This window comes from Gobio gobio (assembly GCF_949357685.1).
Source record: "Gobio gobio genome assembly, chromosome: 23".
In the NCBI taxonomy this organism is placed as follows: domain Eukaryota; kingdom Metazoa; phylum Chordata; class Actinopteri; order Cypriniformes; family Gobionidae; genus Gobio; species Gobio gobio.
Window position 1 is genome coordinate 40,071,105 of NC_137119.1, and position 24,901 is coordinate 40,096,005.

The following is a 24,901-nucleotide window of genomic DNA, read 5'->3' on the forward strand; positions in this document are numbered from 1 at the left end:
GCGTGCACGTTTATATGCGCGTGATCTACACAGAAGCATCTCGCCTCGGTTGTACTGGACTCTCTTGTGGTATGTTTATCCATTTCAAACACACAATTTTCAGGCCAGTATGTGTTTATTTTGTTTTGTGTACTTATTTTTTTATTGAAAAATATTATTTTGTTAGAAAAACGTCGAGTTTTCTGAGAAATGTTTTCGTTAAACGGGTGACAGAAATTGGCGCCAGGCGTAACGTTACGTGTTTTTAGACTTGGTTAGTTGTTAACTAACTGTTGACTTGGTATTAACTGGTTTATATTCACGTATTCAATATTTTCAATGAGTTATTTAGTATTTTTAGACATGAGGGGAACTCGTTTTTCTCTTTCAGCCTGAGGAGAATTGTTTGGTAAACAGCCAGGTTAAATTAAACGGTCATAAACTGACGGACTGTCTTTTGTCCACACAAAAATTTCATCTGTCCTTTTATAATATTAACCCCTTACACTCTGAAGGCATTTTTAATGATTTTGTCTAAGTGATATGCTTAAAATTAAAGGCTGCTCTTTTATTGTGCGTTTCTATGGTAACGTTAAAAGTAGACCTGTCGATCAAAGAGCTCAGTTTAGTGCAAGCGTGCAGCCACTGTAGACAGTCAGACAAGTGGTTATGAAGAAGTTAAGTAAGTGTTTTTTGGACACACACCTATTCATAAAATAGAGCCTTTATTAACCTTTGTCATTCAAATTTAAACGAAATTGTCTTTTCTGTTTTTTTCAGTGATTGATTTTCATCTGATTTTTGTAAGTGATCAATCTAGAAGTCATCCTACAGTTCTGATTTGCCATGTTCTTAACATACTGTTTTAGTCAATAAAGATAAATTAAAACTGAGTGCATATTACAGGGTTCCTACGGGGTTTGGAAAAGTATGGAATTTGATTTGAGTAATTTCCAGGTCTGGAAAAGTATGGAAAAAATAAATCAGAGTATGGAAAAATATTTATGTTTCCAGACTATTGTCCCTATTTCATTTTCTAAATATAAAATTAAGAATTTCTAAATGTATATAATAAATATATACACAATCGTTTTTTTCAATGAATTAAAAACTTGTAGCCTAGCTATGGCAGTAAAGGTCAGACCTGTGTGTTCCTTCCTTTCCACAGTTCAACAGTGGTTAACACAGCACTTTGTAGTTTGAGAAAGCAAGTTGGGTTTGAGGATAAAACATGGTGTCGATGGTGGAGTTCTTAAAGGAATAGTACACCCAAAATGAAAATTTGTCATTTATTCACCCCCATGTCTTTCAAAACCATAAGACTTTATTATATTATCATTTTTAATATTTTAAATCTGAGAGATTTCAGTCCCTTTATTAAAGGACTTGTTCACCCCAAAATGAAAATGTCCTAATCATTTACTCGCCTCAATGCCATCCAAGATATCCATGACTTACTTTCTTCAGTGAAAGATACATTAAGTTTTTGAGCAACCAACTGAGTTGGTTGCCATTCTGGATGGCATTGGGGTGAGTAAATGATTAGGACATTTTCATTTTAAAGTGAACTAATCCTTTAAATATCTTCATGTGTCCAAGATTTCCAAGATTAACAAAAGTCTTATTAGTTTAGAATGACATGAGGGTAAGTAAATTATGATAGAAATTACATTTTTGGGTAATTTTTGGGTAACTTAATAACCCTTTAAAAAAAATTGTGACTGATTTAGCATTTTGATCGTTAAGGTCACAAAAGGCAATATTTTAATATAGGATTTCTAAATATTAGATAGCCTACATAGAGGTTCTGACTCAGAGTGTAACAGACTTGTTGGTGCCGATGGCATTGTGGGTAAGTGCGTCGCCATGTAGTGCTGTTGAGCTTCGGGAGACCCGAGTTCGAGTCCTGCCTCATGGACTTTTCCCAATCCCGCCCCCTCTCTCTCCCACCTTACTTCCTGTCTAGCTACTTTCCTATCCTAATAAAAGGCAAAAACGCCAATTCTAAATCTTTAGAATGTAACACTTGTTAGCAGTTGAATTTGAAAACATTTGATCAGAACAAGTTAAATATGGTCGGAAAAATCTGTAGGAAGTCTGGAAATTCGAGTCTGGAAAAGTATGGAATTTTGAAATGAAAATTGTGTAGGAACCCTGATATTAATTCACAAAGGCATTTGCAATATATTTGACTCCTTTTCATGTTTCTTTTTTTTCAACAGGATCTACATACACCCCAAAGGCTCTTTTCAGAGCCATTTTACTCAGCGTATTTGCCTTTGTACAGTAAGTAAAAATGTGTTTTAATTAACCTCAGAGACTTCTTTTAATTATGTAAATTCCCAATTGTCAACTTTTGAGCACTCTATCAGACATTTTTCAATCGTTATTGATAAAGATGTATCATTGATAGATATCGTTATCGCCCACCCCTAAATGGGAAACACTATCTTTAATTAATCTAGTTAAAGTTATTTTGCACATATATATCGATACACACTTGCTCCTGTTTGCTTGTCTTGATTATTGGCATCCTAAGATGTTTTTTTTAACTGACTGGCACATTCTTGGAGTTTGACTTTTGATCTGTCTTAGATATTCATAATAACAATTCTCAACATTTGTCAATGACTGTACTGTAATATTGTGTGTCAACAACTGCGAGTAACATATTAATGTTCTTTCTTTAATTTATTAGATTTTTCTTCGTCCTCCACTGCCTCCAGAGTTGTTTCCTGGCATCTCTTGTTTTAAGGTTAGTCATTTCGTGCCTCTGGTCTAATCACAGCCGTGATGATATAGAGCTCTATCACACTCCTACTTGAGCGATATTGCTTAAATAACATGATGTTTGTAAAAGGCTTTGGTAACGCTTTAGATTTTCATTGTATTTCCCTCTAAACACAGATAACCACATTAAATCAGCTGGGGCCTCATTTATAAAGCGTGCATACACACAAAACGGGTATTGTCTATTCCGATTATCAGCTCTTCATGAAGAGCTCATGACTGACTGTGATTGTACAGGCGATTGTCTCGTTCAGATAATGTTGCACAATTAAAATGAAAAATGACACACAGTATAATGTAAGTCTAAATATACTAATTTAAAGATTGATGTTTATTGTAAGGTTCAAATAAGTTTCATTTCTTGTCTAAACTGTGTCTGGCCATTATTTTCTGACAGCCACTTGGGGAGACTGGGCGGAGATTTATAAGACGTCCAACTGAAGGCAGACACGATGGCTGGATTGCGTTTATATTACACTGAGATCCGATCACATGCGTCCTCGACTACCTCCGGACCGGGACACGCGGATAGGATAACATCCTGATCAGAAGCGCGTTTACACTTGTCTTTTCAATGTGTATGTGGACAACATCTGGAGACAGGTCGCATGTTAATGCCAAGTGTAAACGCAGCCATAGAGTATGTCACCCATGTCATATTTCTCTCTGTTCGATGTGATCAATATGAAAACTAATCTTTGTAAAACATAAATATATTATATATATATATATATATATATATATATATATATATATATATATATATATATATAATTGTGATAAACTTGACTTACTGTTCACTCCAATAATTTAGTTTTTCTGTATTTTCTAGTGACGCCGGATAATAACGAAGACCTGTGTGCTTGGCAGCAGCCTCCACGCCACCCTCTTCCAGGGCTCCTTCAGGACTAACGATAGTAAGATATTTTACATGTAATGTATGATACTGCACTTCTTACTCAGAACATCAGACTGAGGTAGTAAAAGAATACATTTCAGAGTTATTCAATAGCAAATGAATTGGGGCCAGATTTTAAAATCAAGCTGGATCTGGGCCATTTGAGGCCAGTCAGCAGGAGGAAACCTACACCAATATGCAAGGAAAGCAGAAACCGAACTGTGTGTAACCAGCATTAATGTGTTTTTCCATTTAAGTGATTACATCAGTGAATGAGGACCTTCTTCTTACTGAATTTAAGTTTCCGTTAAATATGTGATGCATTGTGTCTTTAAACTTGTGGCTGTCAGTCTTTTATTTTTTGTGTCATGCGTCATAACACTTCCTCAAGTTCCAGGCGTTTCCGTGTTGTAAATTAAATCATTTTAAAAAATAATAAATGTGTCATTCTCTTTAAGTCACACTCAGAAATGTGTCATTTGCATATTAAAATGCAGGTCTGTATTTATACTGTCCTCACACTATTCTCAACCAGAGTTCTCAAGGTTTTTTTGTAAAATGCTCTGACTTTTCTGAATTGTCTTTATAGAAACAATCAAACGAAGATATAGACTTTTGTGCCACTGTCTTATTTTTTCCCCTGTTGCTTTTTTTTTGTTTTGTTTTAGGTGCCGTGTTAAGAAATCCTGCCCAACAAAATTCCGCTGAGGTAGAGATGACCGTGAGAAACTGGCTGCGGCTGAGCAGGGACAGGAATGGGGCGCGGCAAAGGCAAGCATACGCGAAATAATTGATTAGACTGATTTTTTTTTTTCTTTTTAACTGACTAACTATTTTGGAGGGAATTTCTTATATTTGTTGTAGTTTTCTATGTGTGATTTGTGGAGTGTTAAAATAAATGATACTGCTTTTGCAAAAACAAAGTAAGAAATACATTTTCAAGGTCATCTCCCGGTGCCCTCCTGTTTATTTGTCCCGCTAAACTCCTGTAGCCTAATTTGCATGACAATCAAACTTAATTTTAAAATCACTTATCCATTATTTTTCTGTTAGACTGACATTTCCCAGGTTGTGAATGAAATGCACCCTACACATAATCACTTTCAATTTAAACTTTTTTTTTTTGTCATAAAACCTGGCAACTAAAAAGGAAGCGGCTGCAGACAGTCTCATGCAAGTGGGCTAGTTGCCTACTTCTCAACTAGCTCTTGTCAAATTGTTAGGGAAGAAATGTAATGAGTAACACATCACAAACTGTTATTGAGTGTTGTTGATACACAATAGGAAACTTGTGTCCACACAATCTGACAGCAGTTAGCCTAAACAAATCAATAAGACCTATTTAACGGTGGGATCCCACTAGAGCTGCGAAAAGCATTCAGACGCCTCGCTCCCTTTGACTTAACACTGAACAGCTGATTTTCAAGCATGCTGTGACGTTTCCAGCGATGCAGCCGAAAATCAGCTGTTCCAGTTCAGTCAATGGGAGCGAGGCGTCTGAATGCTTTTCGCAGCTCTAGTGGGATCGCGCCGCATAGGTCATAATTATCTCGGGTTAACGTTGGCTCACGGTCGGCGATCATTCTAATGCCACCATCTTCCCGATATCTTGTCTTATGGAGATCGGTAGATAATCGGCATCTCACCGAGGCACTTTATGTGCCCCGACGTCGGCAAGAGCTAATTTGTTGTCTGGGTTTGTCTTATGTCCTTTTATATTCTTGTACTGTGTTAATACTATGTTCCAATGTTAACTTTTCCAACTGTTACACAAAATGGAGTCTGCATTGCATATGCTGTGGAGAGGAATGTCTCATGAAACGCCCGCAGTGTGAGATATGAACTTTATTCATGTCAATCCACAGACGAAACCTGTTTCAGTGCTGGTGTGGCTGTCAATAAATCCACTTTGGTGAACTGCAGCGAAAGTGTCCTGGTTTTCCTTATATCCAACGCAGAGAGAGAACGTAACGGAGGTCAGCAGAGGACCGGTTACACTCCTGACAAAGAAGTAGGAAAAAGGTGAACTGAGGAAGTTCATTAAATAACTCAATATGCATTTATTTTACAGTATATTTCACGTAATATCACCATGATTTTACTTTCCAAAATTATACATTTAAAGAAGGCTTTGACATCCAAACGAAAGTGACACTGTATGAGCAATAATTAACAAGTAAACCTAGAAACAAACTCTTAATAAATTATTTTCTGGATATTCTTATTTCCCTTTTTTGCTTTTCTCCTCTTCTTTAGCTTTTTTTCATTCTAATAAACTGGTATTATATACTAAATATTGTTGGCTTGGTGCTTATGTTCCTAGATTCTTCCATGCTGATGTTCTGGTCCACAGCAGAGTTGGAGCGGATCTCCTGTCAAAGAAAATCTCCAATACTCAAACGACTAGTAAGTACAATCTCGAACATACTCTAATGTTCAAAAGTGTGGGGTTGGTACAGCTTTTTATGTTTTTGAAAGATGCCTCTTTTGTGCTTACCAATGCTGCATTTATTTGATTAAAAATACATTAAAAACAGTAATATTGTTACAATGTAAATCAGCTGTTCTCTATGTGAATATATAGTAAAGTGTCAAAGCTGAATTTATCATTACTCCAGTCTTCAGTGTCACATGATCCTTCACTAATCATTCTCATATGAGGATCTGATGATCAACACACATTATTATGAGTATTATCAGTGTTGAAAACAGCTTCATATTTTGTAGAAGCTGTGATACATTTTACTTTTCAGGATTCTTTGATGAATAGAAAGTTCAAAAGAGCAGCATTTATTTGAGATATAAACTTTTGTAAAGATTATAAATGTCTATGTCTTTTACAAACGTCTTTACTGTCACTTTGTTTTGATCAATTTAATGCATCCTTGCTAAATAAAATATGAATTTCTTTAAAAAGAAAATCTGGTAACACTTTAGAATAATGGTCATTAGTTAATGTATTAACTAACATGAACTAACCATGAGCAGTACATTTGTTACTGTATTTGTTCATCTTTGTTAACGTTAGTTAATATAAATCCAGCTGTTCATGGTTTGTTCATGTTAGTTCACAGTGCATTAACTAATGTTAACAAGATTTTAATAGTGCATTAGTAAATGTTGAAATTAACAAATATTAATAAACGCTTTATAATAGGGATGCACCGAATCCAGATTTTTGGGGTTCAGCCGAATACCGAATCCACTGGTTAAGATTTGGCCGAATCCGAAACCGAATCCTTCTCCCATCTTCAGTCCATTACCACAGTAAACACATTAATGAAGTAAACAACGTCCACAGCAGTGTAAGGATGCTATTGACCATTAAACCGTTAACCGAAAGTAAGAACTTTGACAGATTAATACTATCAGTTAAACGGTTTAAGGGCGTTTTCACACCTACCTTGTTTGGTCCGGATTTTCGGACTTTTCAGTTTGGTCCAAATCAAAATTACAGGTGTGAAACCTCTCCTGACCACGGCCCGGACCAAACAGACGAAATTTGGCCCGATGAAAAGAGGTCGTCTCGGTCCGGATCAAACTGAACAAAGGTTCGGTTCGTTTCTAGTGTGAAAGCATTTTCTGTATGGTTCGTACTTTCAGACCATTTGCAGGAAGTTCCTGTTTATGTTTAAATATTATAATGTTATTTTAAAATTCAATCTAGGCTACATTGATTATGAAAAGTGAAAAGATGCATATGTCAGAAGACAGAAGGTCAGAAATGATTTTGAACGAAATTTTGTATGATTTTGTTTAGAAAGCCTTTCTTTAATGTGAATTTCGTTTTGTATAAATTGTATCTTTAATTTTAATCAACGTTTAATCTGATAATTGCCAGGATTTAATAAATAAGAAGCAAATAGTCTATAGCAGAAAATAATCGCGGGAGCGATCACATGCTTTACACATGAACTGGAGCGCGTCTCAAATAAACCAGGCAACTTGTCTCACAAACATGAGATATATGTGTTTATAAAGCTCGAAATGTCCACTTTTAAACATAACGAATAAAAAATAGTCAAGTAATGCACTGTTAATAGTGGCAACGATATGCGTCCGTTCATTCACTCTTGTCAAAGATGCTGACGTCAGACGCACGTCCGTTTACAAACCAATCAATGTCCAGATGCCGCCCACATAGATGATGATGACAGGACGCAAGTGTGTCATGTAAAGTGCTTTAGTGCGCTCGCGTAATTGCAATGGGAAACCAAACCAAAACTAACCGAATGTATCAAATTTATCAAAACATGAACTTCGGTTCGGACCTTGGTGCGGACTTTCAGGTGTGAAAACGCCCTAAATGTTTTTAACGCTTGTTTGTTTTTTGATGCATGGTTAAGAAATATGCTGTATAGCGTTATTTGTTCACTCACGGAGCGCGTCGAAATGTGCAACCACAAACCAGATATATCTCGCAAAATGAAGCAATGGAAAAGCTAACTGTGTGGGACCATTTCGACAGAAAAATACAGCAGCAGAACAAGCTCCTGACTGGTGGAAAGCAAATGAACGGCGCTTCCCGAGGCTGGCCACTCTAGCGAGACGTTATCTCTGTATTCCCGGGACATCAGTGCCATCTGAAGCCTTGTTTAAGGCTTTTAATAGTGTGGTTTTGGTCAAGATTACTAAAGTAAACATTGTCGCGTATGCTCTTCTCGCCGCTGTTTCCTGATGGTTTATAGCAGTGGTTCGCAACCTTTTTTCAGTGATGTACCCCCTGTGAAATATTTTTTCAGCCAAGTACCCCCTAACCAGCGCAAAGCATTTTTGGTTCGAAAAAAAAAGACTTAAAACAGAGCACTGTGCCATCAGTGTCTATTTTTTCCCAAATTCCGTTTTTTTCAGTTTTAATTTTGGCTAATTCCTTTTTTTTTTCCGTTTTAATTTTTGGGAATTCACCCTTAACTGTTATTTTAGTCGTAAAAAGAGTGTTTTTAATGTTAATATAATAGAACATAAAACATAAAATAGGAATGACCTTAAATTACTTGAGGTAACAAACATCACATTTACTTTTCAGGACAAACACTGCAACATAACACTGCACTTTAAGCACTTCAAGTCACAACTAAATATTAGTGCTGTGAATTGATAATAAAAAAAAAAACTAATCACATTTTTTCTGTAATTAATCATGATTAATTGCAATTAAAAATATATTTTTTGCAATTATATATATTTTTATATTTTGATATTGTAGTAATTTCAGTTACTCTCCAAATTAATTTAGAAACAATTTAAAGACAGCATATTTTAAATGTGTGTTGTAATTAGGGTTGGGTACCGAATTATGACCGGTATGTACCAGACCGGATCAGAACGCCGATTTCGGTGCCTCATTTCGGTGCCACTTAAAATCAAACGTGCTTTCGCGCTTTGGCCGGCGCTGAGCCAGAGACGCTCAGCGCTCGTCACATATCACAACTATTCAGTGTTTTCATCCACATCATGTTTATTTTAGGTTTCAGACATTTAAATGCTCATAAGTACTAGCAAAAAATACACAATGATGTCTATGGAAGTGGCAAAAACAATCCTTTCAGACAGTTAAGATAACTTAGTGTTTTATTCACATCAGATACACATTATATAGTGACTATACAGTTTACTCTATTCTTCTCCCAGTTCAGCACGTCACTTACTTTCATGTATTTCGTGAGATGAAGATACATGTATGTGATGTAAATCCGACAGATCCGATTCTCTGAGGCGCAAACTAACGTGGCGCCGCCCATCGCGCAGTATAGATCAACTAACACACATTTACTCACACACAAATTTGAAAATCAGAATATCAGATAGTTCATGACATAGTTAGAAAGTTTGTGAATATTTTGATTAAAAAAGAAAAAGCGAAATAAACCCGATACAGCTGAGTGAGCTGTCATACAGCGCTATTGTAGCAGCTGTGTGTCATGTGAGAAGCATGACGCGTCTCCATGGAAACAATAAGGTGATGCGCTCTAAAATATTTAGCCAGAGAATATGGTCCTATTTCTGCAAAATAAAGCTAAAGCTTGAAGCTGGTTTGTAGCAGACCAAGAATACAGACTACTGCTGTTATTACTGTATTCAGAGTTAAATTAGGCCTATTGTAGTTGGGTTAGGTGGCTTTAGTTTTACTGTGAATTTGTTATGTAAATTGTGTTTTGTATTTATTTATATTTACATATTTAAGTATACTTTAAACTTGTAATAAATTGTTCAATTTAAATAATAATAAAAAAAAAATCAATAAAAAGCCATTCTTTAATCTCATCCACCTCGTTTTGTGGCTCTTTTTTTAAAGTATCGGTTCAGGCACCGGTACCGTTTTAAAAGTATCGGTTTGGCACCGGTATCGGAAAAAACCCAAACGATACCCAACCCTAGTTGTAATGGCATCTTTTTATGAATGAAGGCCAGTATCACTGATATTAATGTCTATATGAAACATTGATGACGTTACATTAGAGCTACCAATTTCAACATTTATTAGGCTTTAAAAAAACAACTTTTAATTTAATTGAACTTAAAACAATCTTTACATAAACCCATTATAATAAATGTTATATTTACCTGTGGCCTTCCCTGTCAGACAGTCTACACAGAAATTGAATAAAGTTATCAACACTTTCTTCGCTGCATAAATAATAAGTGAAATATAGATGAATCATCATTAAAGCTACAATCTTCTGTTCCCGTTGTTCTTTGAACATTAATGACAGACATTATCAGTGCTACTGTCACTTTAAGATCTACCTCAGCCAAACATGATGTGGATAAGACGCGCTGACCCGCGCATCTCATTTTCTCTCAAGTTCATTTAAGGCATTATTTTCCATACAGTACATTAAAGTGCATTAAAAACAAGGCAAAATACATTAAGCACTCCCCGCGAGGGAACTGCTCGGCTCGATACTGAGGGCTTAGCGTGGAGTTTCTTAACGTTTCCGTGGACGAAAGCAGAGCCGTGGAGCCGCTTCGCCATACTTTCATTGTTTTGAAGGGGGAGCTGAAATGACGGGAGGGGTTGTGTTGCCCAGAATTGCTTCCCCCGGTCTGCATTTTCCCCAGACATACGTTCTTCTCCCACACAAAACCGCATTTCATTCCAAATATGTCAAATTCCGTGAAATTCCGCGTTAATATGCCAATTCCGCGATTCGGTGATGGCGGAAATCATAGGGCCCTATAATAATCCATGACTAAATTTATTGCAAATATTTCTCATCACTAAAATGTAGTGATTCAAACTAATGTAGTGAAAACAGTGACCATATTTCTGAAATGGAAACCGGGGACATTTCCTATTTGAGTGGTCAAAATATCACTCAAATCTAATTTATTATATTTTAATTAAAAAACAGGGACAATACATTTTTGAATGTTGTTGTTGTGGAGTCCTATTATATTAGTATATTATTATTAACATTAATAAGTATTATGATTTAGTTAGATTATTAGGATTTTTGGTCTGGATTTAATACAATAAAAAAAAACCCACAAAAAACAAACAAACAATGAAAACAGTTATTGGTAAGCTAACCATTGTAAATAAGCAGTTCAAAACTATTGTAACATGACTGAACAAAAACACATTACAAAAATAAAACATAAATATGATCAAACTATTCAACAAATATTGTAACTTTTTATAATTGTATTTAAGTTTATACTATATAAATAACTTTTTTTTTACTTCAAGTTTTACGTTTAGGCCTATGCTTGAAAATTATTCTTACTGTCCTTAATTGGTCTTGTTATTAAGCATTTTAGGATTATTTTAAGCAGAAAGTATATCAGGGTTTTTCCTACATTGAAATTTTTTTGGCGGCCGCCAAAACAAATTTGTCCCGCCAAAGCTTTATGTGATGAGTTATTGTGATTTATGAATGATGTAGAATAGATGCTGCGTTTGTAACTGAGTGACAGAGAGAACGATCAGAGCTCTTCCCCTGCTCGCACTCTCTCGGTCTTCAAAATAAGCATTCTTAGCTTTCTAATATTTCACATATTACGTTAATCAAAATCAAAAGGTCGGAAGACCGAATCCAAGTTGCACGTGGCGCTATCAGACGATGTTTTCCTTTAATTACCGCTGGGTGTGAAATGCGCTCAAAAAACATTGACTGATTCTCTGACCAGCTGACATAAAGCATACTTTCAATAAACGGGAAACAAATCATATCCGGTTATGAAGTGTTTTCTGTGTGTTGACAAATCTTTCGCGATGTTCTAACAGACGGGATTCACACACAAAGCGTCTGCTAATGTCCGATTCGCCACCTAATGACTCCTTTGAACCGAATCATTTTAACGACTGGTTAGAACAACTGATCTGTCCAACACTGAACTCACGAAGCAGTTGAATCGTTTACTCAGAAAACATCTGAAGAGAACAAGTGTGCTTACCCAATTTAGCAAGAGTGGGTGTAAGAGTTAGTTGTAATTATTCACAGTCTTTCAGCTTATTTATGTTCATAATGTGTAGTAAAATAAATAGCCTATAAATCACTTAGTTTAGACTGGAGTGAGGTGAACCCAGAACAAAGTTGTTTTTAGCTAGCTGATCATTTTATGAAATTGTATATGGCAGAAAATTAGGCTATTTGTTAATTTTTTTATTACTACTTTTTAATATTGATATGATTATATACCAAAACAATTATCAGTAAATAGTGTAAAAATGAGGAACAAAAACAAACATCAAGGTATCCCACATGAAAAAATACTGTAGTATATTATAGTATTATAGTATTTACTACACTTTAATTTACTGTAGTATATTTACTATAGTACGGTTCAAAAACACTATAGTATTTACTAGAGTAATTTTACTATAATATACTACAGTATTTTTTTATTTATTTAAAATGTATTGTCAGTATTGCGCTTGCAGATCACGTGGGTTATTGTACTTTTTTACTGTGCGTGTGTGTATGGATGACCATGTCTGTCAGCCACCACCGAAGACCATTTTTGACCCAGGAAAAACCCTGTATATGTATTCTGCACATGTATTGGTTGCAAGTGTAATTGTTAGGGGTTAGCAGTGTTTCCCATACCATCGTTACAAAGTCCATCTCACCACAGTGACTCTACAATCATTTTACGATGCGACGACAATAGTTTTTGTGCGCAAAAAAAAAATCTAAACACCTTTATCTAACTTGTTATTGTCTTCTGTGTGTGCCTCCACGACGCATGCGCGAGAATATGACGCAGATCCGGCGTTCGGACACATGACCCAGAAGCGATTTGTTTACAAGCAGAGGAAGACTCGCGTGTCTAAGCTGTTGAATTCTACATTGATCCTGCTTTAGGTCTCGGCGTAGTTCTCAAATGGGACTAAAGTGTGCATTTCATGGATTCCCGAACGCCGGCGCTACGTCATATTCTCGCACATGCGTCGTGGAGGCACACGGAAGACAAGAAGAGGTTGAATAGTCGTTATTTTGATTTTTTTTTTTGCGCACAAAAACTATTGTCGTCGCATCGTAAAATTATTGTAGAGCCACTGTGGTGAGATGGACTTTGTAACGACGTTTTAAGTGCCTTTTATGGGTCTTGGGAGTGTAAATGTACTGAATGCCAATGGAGGCCTATCTGAAGCCTTCAACAAAAATATCTTCATTTGTGTCTGAAGATGAACGGAGGTCTGGCGGGTGTCGAACGACATGAGGGTGAGTAATTAATGACAGAATTTTCATTTTTGGGTGAACTAACCCTTTAATATATCTTCACAGATACCTCTCAACAGGGGATTCGTTCAGGACAATTGCAAGCCACTACAGGGTGGGCCGCTGCACTGTGGGAAGAGTGGTGAAAGGTGTCAGCTGCCATCTGGGATGCCCTGCTGCCTGAGTTCCTGCCTGCACCATGAATGGAGGACTGGCGTGCCATTGCACAAGTGTTCAGCCATCGCTGGAACTTCCCCAACTGTCTTGGTTTGGTGGATGGGAAGCACGTGGTCATCCAGGCCCCAGACAACTCCGGCTCCCTGTATTATAATTACAAGGGCACATATTCATAACACTGCTACGATGAAAGCTAGTGTTGAAGGGTGATCTGAATACCTTCTGTTCAAGAATCTCTATCCTTTTGGGATCCCGGATTTCCCGCAGGGATTTCTCCAGTTTGTTTCCCTTTCCAAACAGAAAAAAATGCTCTTTTTATCTAGCAAATACAGTTAATATGTCTGTCAAAAGAAATGAGTAGATATATATCAACCAAGGATGGTGGGTGCAGCTGGGGGTGTTTCCCACGAACCCACTACTTGTACTTCCTTTTTTTCTGATTCCTCAGGGATTTTTCCAATTGGTTCACCTTTCCAAACAGAAAAAAATTGCTCTTTTTAATCTAGCAAATACAGTAAATATGTCTGTCAAAATAAATTAGTAGATATATACCAATATATCAACCAAGGATGTGTTTCCCAAAAGCATTGTAAGGCAAAATAGAAAGTAGAAGCCACTGGCACCAATAGTCTCAATGCTTCTGGGAAAAGCCGCCTGGAGCTGGGCATTGACAAACATTTCACCATTTGATTCATAAGCTTGCAATTTGATTCAATTGCATATAATATCGATTCGTTGAAGTGTTCATTTCTCTAGCCACCAAGCGAGCTCTGGGCACTGAATGGCTTTCGGAGGTAAACATAATGTTACTAGACTCCGATTACTAATGAATGAGAGAAAGTGCAACGCCCGATATGGCGAATAAGCCCTGCCTACTAAATGAAAGAGCCAATCGTTGACTAAAAATCCTAAAAGTCATCAAAATCTGTTGTCATATTTCATTGGTGATTTCAAATATGAAATTTAATCTTAAGGTTGGCAAACAGTTTTGGAGAATTTGATGTTTCCCCATTCAAAGAGATCGTAGCCGCACTTGCCAGAGCCATTTCAAAGATGGCCGCCAAGTGAAATGACTGACGTTACTTGAGATTGTTTACAAGCAGTGTTATATATATTTTACGTTACATGTACATGACAGAAATGCATTATATTGGCATTAGAAGGACCTTTGGCCAGCCTGCTCTCCACACACTGCCAATTATGCATATTAATCTAACACCCAAAGTGAGGTTAATGTTTTAGAACAACAAAATCTGCAGGTGTACCTGCATCAGTAATTCCGACATCCTCTTCCTTTTATCCCCTAGCTCCCCCAGAAGTTTATTGGTCTTCTCCAGGAAACACCACTTCTCCTCCATTTCCTTTAACTTTCTGATTTGTTTTTGGTTCTTTGCCATGACCCCCTGAACATGCGCCTCCCGCTGCTGGTCGTAAACATGCCAGTGATGGTTCTGATGCCCCACTCCTGTTCCTTTCTCTTTCTTTCCCTGGTGTACTGGTCCCTCAAAGTCTTCCACCTGGAGCGACACACATCCTCTAATAAAAAACAAAAAATGTATTTATATATATATAAAAATTACATGTCGTTTATGAATATGTCTGTGAAACTACTGCTAATTATTGGTTTTAACCAATTATTTGCATCTTGCTTTAAGCTGCATATTGATAGGCAAAATTCACACAAAAAAAAATGATGTTCTTAGAATTTTTGTCTTGTTTGTCGTCTAAATATCTAAAAAGTATTAAATCAAGATATGCATATTAATCTAACACCCAAAGTGAGGTTAATGTTTTATAACAACAAAATCTGCAGGTGTACCTGCATCAGTTGTTCTGACAACCTCCTCCTTTTCTCAGCAAGCTCCCGCAGAAGTTTCTTGATATGCTCCATTTCTTTTAATTTTTGCTGCTGCTTTTTTATGAAAGCCTCCCGCTGCTGGTCATAGACTTGCCAGCGGTGGTTCTTCTCTAAGGCCTGTACTCAAAAACAGAGAGAGGTGATTTCCAGGTAGCCCTATGGCCGAGATGCACGTGTAAATTAGTCAAAGAAATGGTCCTAACTCTGGACCCCATAAAGCAGGGGTGTCCAAAGTCCGGCCCGGGGATGAATTTCAAACGGCCCGCAGCGCGTCTATTAAAATATATTATATTTGGCCCGCCACGGATCATTTACAAATCATGCAGTTTCACGATGTCACCACAAGGTGGCAGTAACAGACTTTAGGCCAGGGAAACAGCGCTGCTTAATTTAAATCCAGTTCAACAGCGCTGACTTAATCAACAACACTAACGTGCAAATCAGCTGAGCCGATTCAAAATACTTTTCAAACGCATTTTGCATTTCGAATTTATCATGGATTTACTGTGGTAACACTACCTGTAACCATGGTAATTTGTCAGAAATGTAGGTTAATATCTAATTTGATTTAATTTGTAATGTAGACATGTATTAAATGAGTAATAAAGGCCAAATTGCAAACTATTTTTTGTCATAAACTTGCAGTTTTGTGCATTTGTATTTATTTGTCTATAGACTAAATACCATTATATATATATATATATATATATATATATATATATATTTTTTTTTTTTTGCCTTGTGTGCACAGCAAAAAATGCTGTCATTTAGTATTTTTGTCTGGTTTCTAGGGCTGGACCAGAATATTCGAATATTCGTTCGATGGGTTGGTATTCGATTTTCAAATTTGTGATTCGAATATTCGTTGTTGTTTTTTTCGTGAACACCTGGGGCCTGTTTCAGAAAGGAGGTTAAGTGAAAACTCTGAGTATGTTAACCCTGAATTAAGGGAAACTCTGGGTTTTCTGTTTCAGAATGGGAGGCATGTCAAACCCGAGAAAGCAGGGTAAGCCAAGCCCGTTTCTGAAAGAGAGGTAACTTATACTCAGAGTCAGTTACCAGGGTCACTTACTCTGTGAACCTAACCTGGTCAGGAGCAGGTTTTCTTTGGTAAACCCAGAGTTTCTTTCAGTCTCCTCACCCTTTTTAAAGCACCAGCATACTTTATTCATTCAAAAAAATTATACATTTAATCTAAATCTAAAGTAAGCAAAGTTTACTTAAAACAAATTAAATTATCTGCCACTTGACAAAAATACAAAGTAAGAAACGCATTCTTTGCAGGAACATTCATTGCTCATATTTTCATCATGAGGACACTGTCAAAGTGACAAAAATGGCATGTCCTTTTATACAGGATCCTGACGTTCACTTGATAAACCTCTAGAAGTATCCCTAATAATTCGAATTTCCTTTAGGATTTCCAGTGGTTGGATGCATTTATGACACTAATATACCCATCATCACACTTTCTGAAAACGGATTATTGTATGGAATGGAAGGATGCTGCCAGATGGTAGTACGAGATATATGGCATAACCACCACCACAGCTGTTAAATACATTTATTTACATTTTTATAGTCATCTTTATTTCCTACAAATACTTTATTATTTTTCCTGTTGGATGTTAATATTCTTCCTCCATCTCCTCTTCATCTGTCAGTGGTGCTGGTGTTTGGCTGGCCTGAGTAGAAGTCAAATGTTAATGTCATTACCCTGAGTAATAAATGTAACAGGTGGGATCAGAGAACATTTCATTATGAGAAAAGAGCATAGACCCTTTTCACAATTCTGGGTTTCCGAAGCTGAAGTCGTCATAGTTGGGTTAACTCTTATAGCGGTGACTGAGAGAATACATTAAATATATATTTTTGTGTCTCCATTTGCTCAAATAGCAAAAGAAAAACTCCACAATAGTGATTTCACAACTTTCAAAAAGATGGAAAAATTAAAGTGAGATTGATAACTGCAGTGAAAAGAGAGAAAGATGTTAATTTTAACTATCACTCCCATAGACGCTGTATTAGAAACACTCTCACAGCAGCGGAAACTTGATTTTTGTAGTTTGATGCAAAAGTAATATAAGTGTTATAAATGTACATACATTAAAAAATAAATACAAAAAACGTTGCAGGATTTACGATATTGATGACCATTAAAAAACGTCACAGTCTGTGAAAAGGGTCTATGTGGGAAAAGCTGCTGCACATTGGACACTGAATGATATTTAATATGTCAAATGTTTGTAAAGTCATTAAACCTACACCCATGAACATTTTATGCTTAAAGCTTTTCCTGATTGAATTATGTTTTTTTTTTATTTTATTTTTTTTAGCGGCTGCCACATTCTTTGTTTGCCTTTTGGATACCATAAAAATTAAACTTCATTAAAATAATTAAGAATTAAAGCTGCAAGCAGCATTTAGCGGGGTTCAAGCCTTTAAGGCCTTTAAGCACACAAGCATCAAAAGACATTACATTTTATTTAGCAAGATTTTAAACACTGAAATAATAGATGGAAAAGTCAATTTACAGGCAATTTACCATAGGTAACATGGTTTTAAAAGGTTTTTAACAGTTATAGCGCCACCTATGGTCCGATCTCTATAAAACGTTTAATGCTTGTTAAGGATCTAATGTTACATGTGCCCACCAATTTTCGTGAAGTTTTGAGCTTTCCCTTAGAATTTATAGGCTTTTGAGTGTATTTTGCCACGCCTCTTTTCTAAATGACCCTGTTATAGCCATCCGAATGCAAAAGTTCAACTTTTTTTCGATAATTATTGATCTAGAGAGTCCAGAGAATTGTTCTAGACTGCTTTGGTTCCCTTCGGGCAAAAATCCAGGGACTAGTTCGCAAAAGTAGGTTTTAAACATAATCGCGGATATTTAATGAACGGTTTGATTGACAGCAATGCTTCTAGAGGCAAAGTTGTTCAGCATGAGGAGACCTATCATATGATGTGTATATTTGGTTGATGTGTGCAACACCACTTGATTACAGAGCCATAAAACTCGTTAGCGCCAACTAGTGGCCGATTTCTTTCAAAATTCTTACAGACCTCTAGGGCCATGAGTCAAAGATGCCCACCAAGTTTCATTCCGATCGGCCTCCGTTAACCTTGTCTTAGAGGTGCTCAAAATTCATTAGCCGATAGCAGCCATGTTTTTTGAGATACGCCAATGTCCTCATAGACATATATGGTACCTTGGACCAAGACACTGCATACCAATTTTCAAGTCAATCGGACTAGCGGTCGGGTGGTTATAGCAATTTTCATGTTTTTTTCGTGTTATAGCGCCACCAAGTGGTCAATCGTCGCGATTCTATTATCGTGACCAAAAAATCAGCCCATACACATGTGTACCAAGTTTGGTAAATATATCTAATTTTTTTCTTGAGTTATAGCCATTTTAGTAAAATAGGCTCCTCCTACAACATTTGTTTTCCGCCCCTTTGCGACCTTGAAGCGAAATTTATACTTTTTTTTGATAATTATTAATATTCAGACTCCAGAGAACATTTCTGCACTTGTTTGGTTCCGATCGGGCTAAAATCCAGGGACTAGTTCGCAAAAGTAGTTTTTCAACAAAATTCAAAATGGCGGAAAAATTTGCATACCGGAAATGAAATCGGAGATATATATTTTTTAAGTCAGGTATTTAGCTTTCCAATGATATAAGACACTTGAGTGTACAACTCACGGTTTAGGAGTTATGAGCAGTTACGCGCAATTGATTGCTATAGCGCCACCTATTGGCCAATCGGGGCCATACTTTGATACCCTCTCCTCGATTTTTGGGCTACCATCTGACAAAGTTTCAACGCTCCAGCCCTTACGGTTTGGGCTGCACGATGCGTTTTAGCGGAGAATAATAATAATAAAAACCCTTACAATTACAATAGGGTTTCAGCACTTCGTGCTTGAACCCCTAATTAAACTTGTGCATTGACCCAGAAGTATGCGGACGTCTTTTTGTTGGGTGCTGTTGCCATGGTGAATCGTAATTTCGGAGCTCCATTGATCGTGGCTTTTCATAGTTTGAATGCATGAGCTTAACTTAGAGTCAGTCTACTCAGAGTTGATTGAACTCCCTCAATTCAGCTGTTCTGAAACCCAAAACTCAGAGTTTCCCATCTCAGAGTAAGTCAACTCAGAGTTCAGGTTTAAACTCAGAGTTGGTTGAACCTCCTTTCTGAAACAGGCCCCTGGCATCCCGCTCAAAACGGCTCTCATTCGCTAGCATATGTTTACACTATAAAATCACTATAAAATACAATACTTTTTTTCAATTATCTTATAGCCAAGCCATTTTAATAGCCTCGTTATACTTAATAAATATATTTTCTTCTTCTTAGTGTTCAGTGCACCAGAGCGCACAACTGCACAAGCTTATGTGGCAGAAGCCATGTCTGAGCTTGCATTTTGGGTTAAACTGCGTTCGTTTGACATTGTGGAAAATAGAATAATATAATCAAAATGTATTATCCTTTTTATACGTTAGGGATGTGACGGTGAAAAAATATTCCCTCAGCGTTTCCCTCAATGCTGTGCTTGTGCGCTGAGCGGCTGAACGCATGCAGCTCTGCGCCGCGTTTACTTTCGGTTTGCCAAATCAGGGGCGGGTTGCTTGAATTGTGGGTTCATTAGCTATTATTCTATAATGAAAAACATAGCAACAAAACAGTACAATGACAAACTCCCTTAAGTAGGCGCTTTTACATCGCTTTAAAACCAAATATTCCGCGATCATCTTGTAATTTAGCTCTCGTGTAGAATATTATCTGACTGCTGCTGCTGATGTGCTGAGACGCCCGTTAGTTTGGCTCGAGTGGCACGTTCAGTTTTTTAATTGTAGTTAGTCTTAGACCCTAGCCTGGCCGTGTCCTACAACTTACCAAAACTATCGGCCCGAGTCCCGTGATTTTTTATTTTTTATTTTATTTTTTTATCCTCCCTATTAGGCCTACACATCGTTGCAGCCATTAAAATAGTTCAGTTTTGTTTTTAATGTCAAAGTAGTTATATTTTGTTTCGTTTCTTTATTAAGTTAATTTAGAAAAATGTTTAAAGCATTTTTTTGTTTGTTAAATTAAAGTTTTAGTTGTTTTAAAGTAATGACCAAGCGGACAGCAGCTGACAGTGAGTTAACCGCATGTTGGATCAATTTAGCCTCTCAAATCAACACTGGACTTGTCTTACTTGTAATGAAATCCATAGATATAAAACACTTCAAGCATCACAATGTTGGTTTAAACATTTAGCCTACTATCACCACCACCACCACAGTAAAAAGGCATTTTTGACAAGCTGAGGCTGATGCTGCTCGCAACGGCGCAAATGAAACAAATAAAATGAAGTGATGTGACGTGTTTTTTTAATTAATTAATTAATTTTTTATTTAATTTGTTTTTTTATTTTAGTGCCATATAGAACCTTTTTTTGAGTAAACATTCCTCCCTATTACACATTGTTGCAGCCATTAAAATAGTTCAGTTTTGTTTTTAATGTCAAAGTAGTTATATTTCGTTTTGTTTATTTTTTAAGTTAATTTAGACAAATGTTTAAAGCATTTTTTTGATTGTTAAATTAAAGTTTTCTTTTTTTTAAGTAACGACCAAGCGGACTGAGTGAGTTAACAACACGTTTGATCCATTTATCCTCTTAAATCAACTCTTAACTTGTCTTGCTTATAATACGTTTTTTTTTTTTTTGAGGAAACGTGTTCAAAAAGAAATAAATAAAAATTAGGCAGGTTGTCTTAACTTACACCTCTCCGCAAAATTAATATAAATCCGATCTTCAATTCTTGCGCTATATGCACATTTAACGGAGTTCATGTCAACGAAAGCAACAGATATGAGCTGCATTATAGGCTATTCATCAGCTCATAGGGGCTCTTAGTCTGTTCTATAACTGAACAGAATTATTTTTACTAGCTACTATAATATATCAAAACTGGGATGTAACAGATCTGTGTGTTTTGTATCACGAGTTCATTGCCCGTTCGCGGAGCATAAAAGCCCTGCCCGCGTGAGGCGCGCCGCTTCTCCAGACTCCAGCCTTTATTAGAGAGAAGGATATGTTCAGCTCCTTCCCTCCGAAGCTTCGAATATTCGATGTTGATCACTACCAAAGCTTCGAAGCTCAAAAAATGGTATTCGGACCAGCCCTACTGGTTTCTAGTCTAAATATATCTAAAATTCTTAAATCAAGATGTTACGAGATAAGTTAAATGACATTAGATATTTTTTCTTGTTTTCTGGAAAATAAAATAAAATTGAAGTGAGTTTTTGTTTAAAACAAGCAAATATATCTGCCAATGGGGTAAGAAAAATAATGTTTCTGTTTGGAATCTTTAAGGAAGATTTTGGAAGATTATTTTTCTAATCCATTGGCAGATAATTTAGTTTGTTTCAAGCAAAAACTCAATTCATTAAGATTTTTTTCCCCAGGAATCAAGAAAAAAATATGTAATTTTCCTTAGTAAAAGCATCTTGATTTAAGAATTTTTAGATATTTGGACTGGAAAAAAGACAGAAATACCAAGTCAGAAAAGCACGTTTTGTAGTGTGGTTTTACCTGTGGTGATCTAAATAGAGCACTTATTAAATTTAAATAATAATAGAGTTCTAACTCCGTAATAATATTAAAATTTCACCCAGTAGAACTTTTTGGTTGATGAAAGTTTTACAGATATTGCTAAATATCTATAAATTTCCTATGTCCTATCTCAAGCTACTCTACTGTCAGCTCAAGCTTTTGTCAAATCTGTCATGTTTTGTCAAAACATGTCATATATATATATATATATAAAAAAAATAGAAAAGGGACCGGCCCCCGGGTATGTCCACAATATCGAATCCAGCCCCCTTTAAAAAAAGTTTGGACACCCCTGCCATAAAGCTATCCTGGCAGCACTCGTCTCGTTGGAACCGTCTAGTCGAGCTCAACACACGTTACGAGTTTCAGGACGATCCGCCGTGTCCCCGCGGAGAAATCCGACAAAAACGATACGGCGCGTTTCAAAATGGCGGCACCCGTTGGAATGTCAATTCTCGGCCAACTTTTGCTCATTACCCGGGAACGCGAAGCCCAATCGGGTTCAAATTCCTGTCAAAAACTCCCCTCTGCCCCACGACCTGAACGTGACAGTCGCGGGCCCCCAAGGCGCCCCCTGGCGGATGGCGACTTTCGAACTTCCGAGGGCTCTAGCTCCCGAACCGAGAGCCCAAGGAATCGGGGGTGGGCTCCTTCGACGGGGAGGGCATGACCTTTCCAACGAGACCTCACACGAGCCAAGGGGCCCCTGCGGTCCCGAGATATACGGCCAAAAATCCAAAACTTTAACCGCCCGTTACTTTCGAACCACGGGGCCCAGGGCCTCGGGGCATGGCGCGTTCGTTAGAGGCCCTCGAGACCTCGCTTCCACCCGAGTGAGAATTTTACCGGGTACCACGTGTCAAAGAGCCGAATTCCTCGGGTTTTGGGAAGCGCCTTTAAAAAAATCAGCAAAAATATTCACAGAAAACTCCAAAAACATGTGCTCGTTCCCTTTTTTGACCTCTTGACCCCTGAAAGAGGCCGAAGGCCCACCAAATTCTTCCGTCCGGCTCGGGGGGCCGCGGCGAGAAGAAAAAACGGCGCCCCCTAGCCAATCGGCCCTTTCCAAGCGCCGTCCACGAGTCCGCTACGGCAAACCCATTAAAATAATAGCCGAGGTGGATCCTGCTACAAAGGTCCCACTAGTGTTAATTTTGTCACCTATTTTTAATTTAGTCTTAGTCTTAGTCTTGTGCCAAATGTCCTTGTTAGTTTTAGTCATATTTAGTCATTCACATATCTTTTTTTGTTAGTCAAGTTTTAGTCGACTAAAAGTCTCGTCATTTTAGTCTAGTTTTAGTCAAAAGACAACTCAAGGTATCTTAGTCAAGTTTTAGTCGACCAAAAGTCTAGTCATTTTAGTCTAGCTTTAGTCAAAGGAAAACTCAATATATTTTGTGGCAGAATATGTTACATAAAGTACATATAACCTGCATAATGTTTGTGCCACAACACCATAGCTAACTGGTTGATTTACAGCATAGATCAGCATTAGCTTATGAGACGATGGGCACAAATATTGATTTCGATCTTGATTCAGTATGAATTCATATGTAGTACATAGTATAAGGGAAAATATGTTTTTTACACTTTTTTGGGGTTATATTATATTTGCTTGCATTCTTTACTATTCACTATTATTAACATTTCAAAATTTCACAAATAAGTAAGCAGTTATGATCTGCAATACTTTTTTGAGCAACTAGACTACATGTATATTTATTAAAGAGCCATACAGGCACCCAGTGGGTAATGGCATTACAAGTGACATTTTTTATTTTTCCAGCCACAAAATGGCTCTAATTTGACTCTTTGCAGTGGAATTCTCTATTTTAACCTTAATTAATACACTAATTGTAATATAAATAATAAAAATATTAGAAGAAAAATATTTTAAGTGGTCATTAATGGACCATAAGTATTGCACAAATAGTATTTAGTACCAAAAGATCTCCTCAAAATATTCAATAAATATTATTGAATTAAAATATAGGCTATTTATTTTTAAAATGGTTAAGGTGTATGGTCACATTTGACCATCAATTAGTATAAGTGTGACTTAATTAGTAAGGAATACCTGAGGGCTAAATACAAGAAAAACATTCATATTAATGTTAACAATGTTGATCTCTACCACTCTCCATAATACAATGATACTGTAAATGTGGCTGACGCACACTATGCTGTACTGTTTACCAAAGATTGCTGCAAACACCTGTAAAGTGAAGCTGTTGTGTAACTTACGCGGCTTAAGCCATTCACATGCACTGACACAGCGCTAGAAGTATTGAGCGCTCCGGGAACCACGTGACCACACGCGCGCGGCCGCGAGATGACAGGCGGAGTCTGAGAGAGACCTGTACTCCAGCAACAGCGGGAACTCTTTCGGAATATTTTGAACAGCTGAATATTCATCTCATGATGAAAAAGTAGAGAAAATTGTAGACGAAAATGAAGAGAGATTTTATCTTAGTTTTTATTTTATGCAACACATTTTAGTCTCGTCCTTTTTCGTCAACAATAATGCATGTTAATTTAGTCTTAGTCAGTGTTTTTGGACATTGGTGCAGTCTCGTCATCGTCTCGTCTTCGTCACGGAAAAAAAGGTCGTTAACGAACATATTTAGTCTCGTCTCGTCTGACGAAATTAACACTAGGTCCCACGGGCCCCAAATTTCGCACAGTGGCTCCTGGGGGCCCCCCTAGCGACATACTGACGCCGCCTGGCTGTGGGGCCCAGGGGAAAAATTTTGAGCCTTTAACTCTAATTTCTCACACCATCCTCTTTTATCTAGCAAATACAGTTAATATGTCTGTCAAAATAAATTAGTAGATATATACCAATATATCAACCAAGGATGTGTTTCCCAAAAGCATTGTAAGGCAAAATAGAAAGTAGAAGCCACTGGCACCAATAGTCTCAAT

At 37.0% G+C, this 24,901-nt stretch overlaps 2 protein-coding genes across 5 annotated transcripts in view; one reads left to right on the top strand and one right to left on the bottom strand.

Annotated features, from left to right (window-relative positions):
- On the top strand, positions 1 to 15,990 carry LOC307119314 (uncharacterized protein). Of its 2 annotated transcripts, XM_079805523.1 has the most exons (10): positions 6 to 69; positions 760 to 782; positions 2,202 to 2,265; positions 2,678 to 2,734; positions 3,167 to 3,409; positions 3,602 to 3,686; positions 4,336 to 4,438; positions 5,533 to 5,689; positions 5,991 to 6,073; positions 13,402 to 15,990. In XM_079805523.1, the coding sequence occupies exons 7-10, from the start codon at positions 4,423 to 4,425 to the stop codon at positions 13,479 to 13,481; spliced, it is 336 nt and encodes a 111-aa protein (XP_079661649.1). In that variant the 5' UTR covers positions 6 to 69; positions 760 to 782; positions 2,202 to 2,265; positions 2,678 to 2,734; positions 3,167 to 3,409; positions 3,602 to 3,686; positions 4,336 to 4,422; the 3' UTR covers positions 13,482 to 15,990. The 2 variants fall into 2 exon arrangements, with proteins under 2 accessions (XP_079661650.1, XP_079661649.1); XM_079805524.1 differs by lacking the exon at positions 760 to 782 and having other exon boundaries at positions 1 to 69; positions 13,402 to 15,194.
- Positions 13,517 to 24,901, bottom strand: part of LOC307119313 (uncharacterized protein) — a 20,152-nt gene continuing 8,767 nt past the window's right edge. For 2 of the 3 annotated variants that reach the window (XM_079805521.1, XM_079805522.1), the window contains 3 exons: positions 15,332 to 15,487; positions 14,778 to 15,029; positions 13,846 to 13,981 (listed from right to left, as the gene is read on the bottom strand). In XM_079805521.1, the coding sequence (XP_079661647.1) occupies positions 13,928 to 13,981; positions 14,778 to 15,029; positions 15,332 to 15,487 (462 nt within the window). In that variant the 3' untranslated portion in view covers positions 13,846 to 13,927. Of the gene's footprint in view, positions 13,656 to 13,731; positions 13,801 to 13,845; positions 13,982 to 14,777; positions 15,030 to 15,331; positions 15,488 to 24,901 lie in introns of those variants that run through there. The other variant, XR_013815633.1, reaches the window with a different exon arrangement.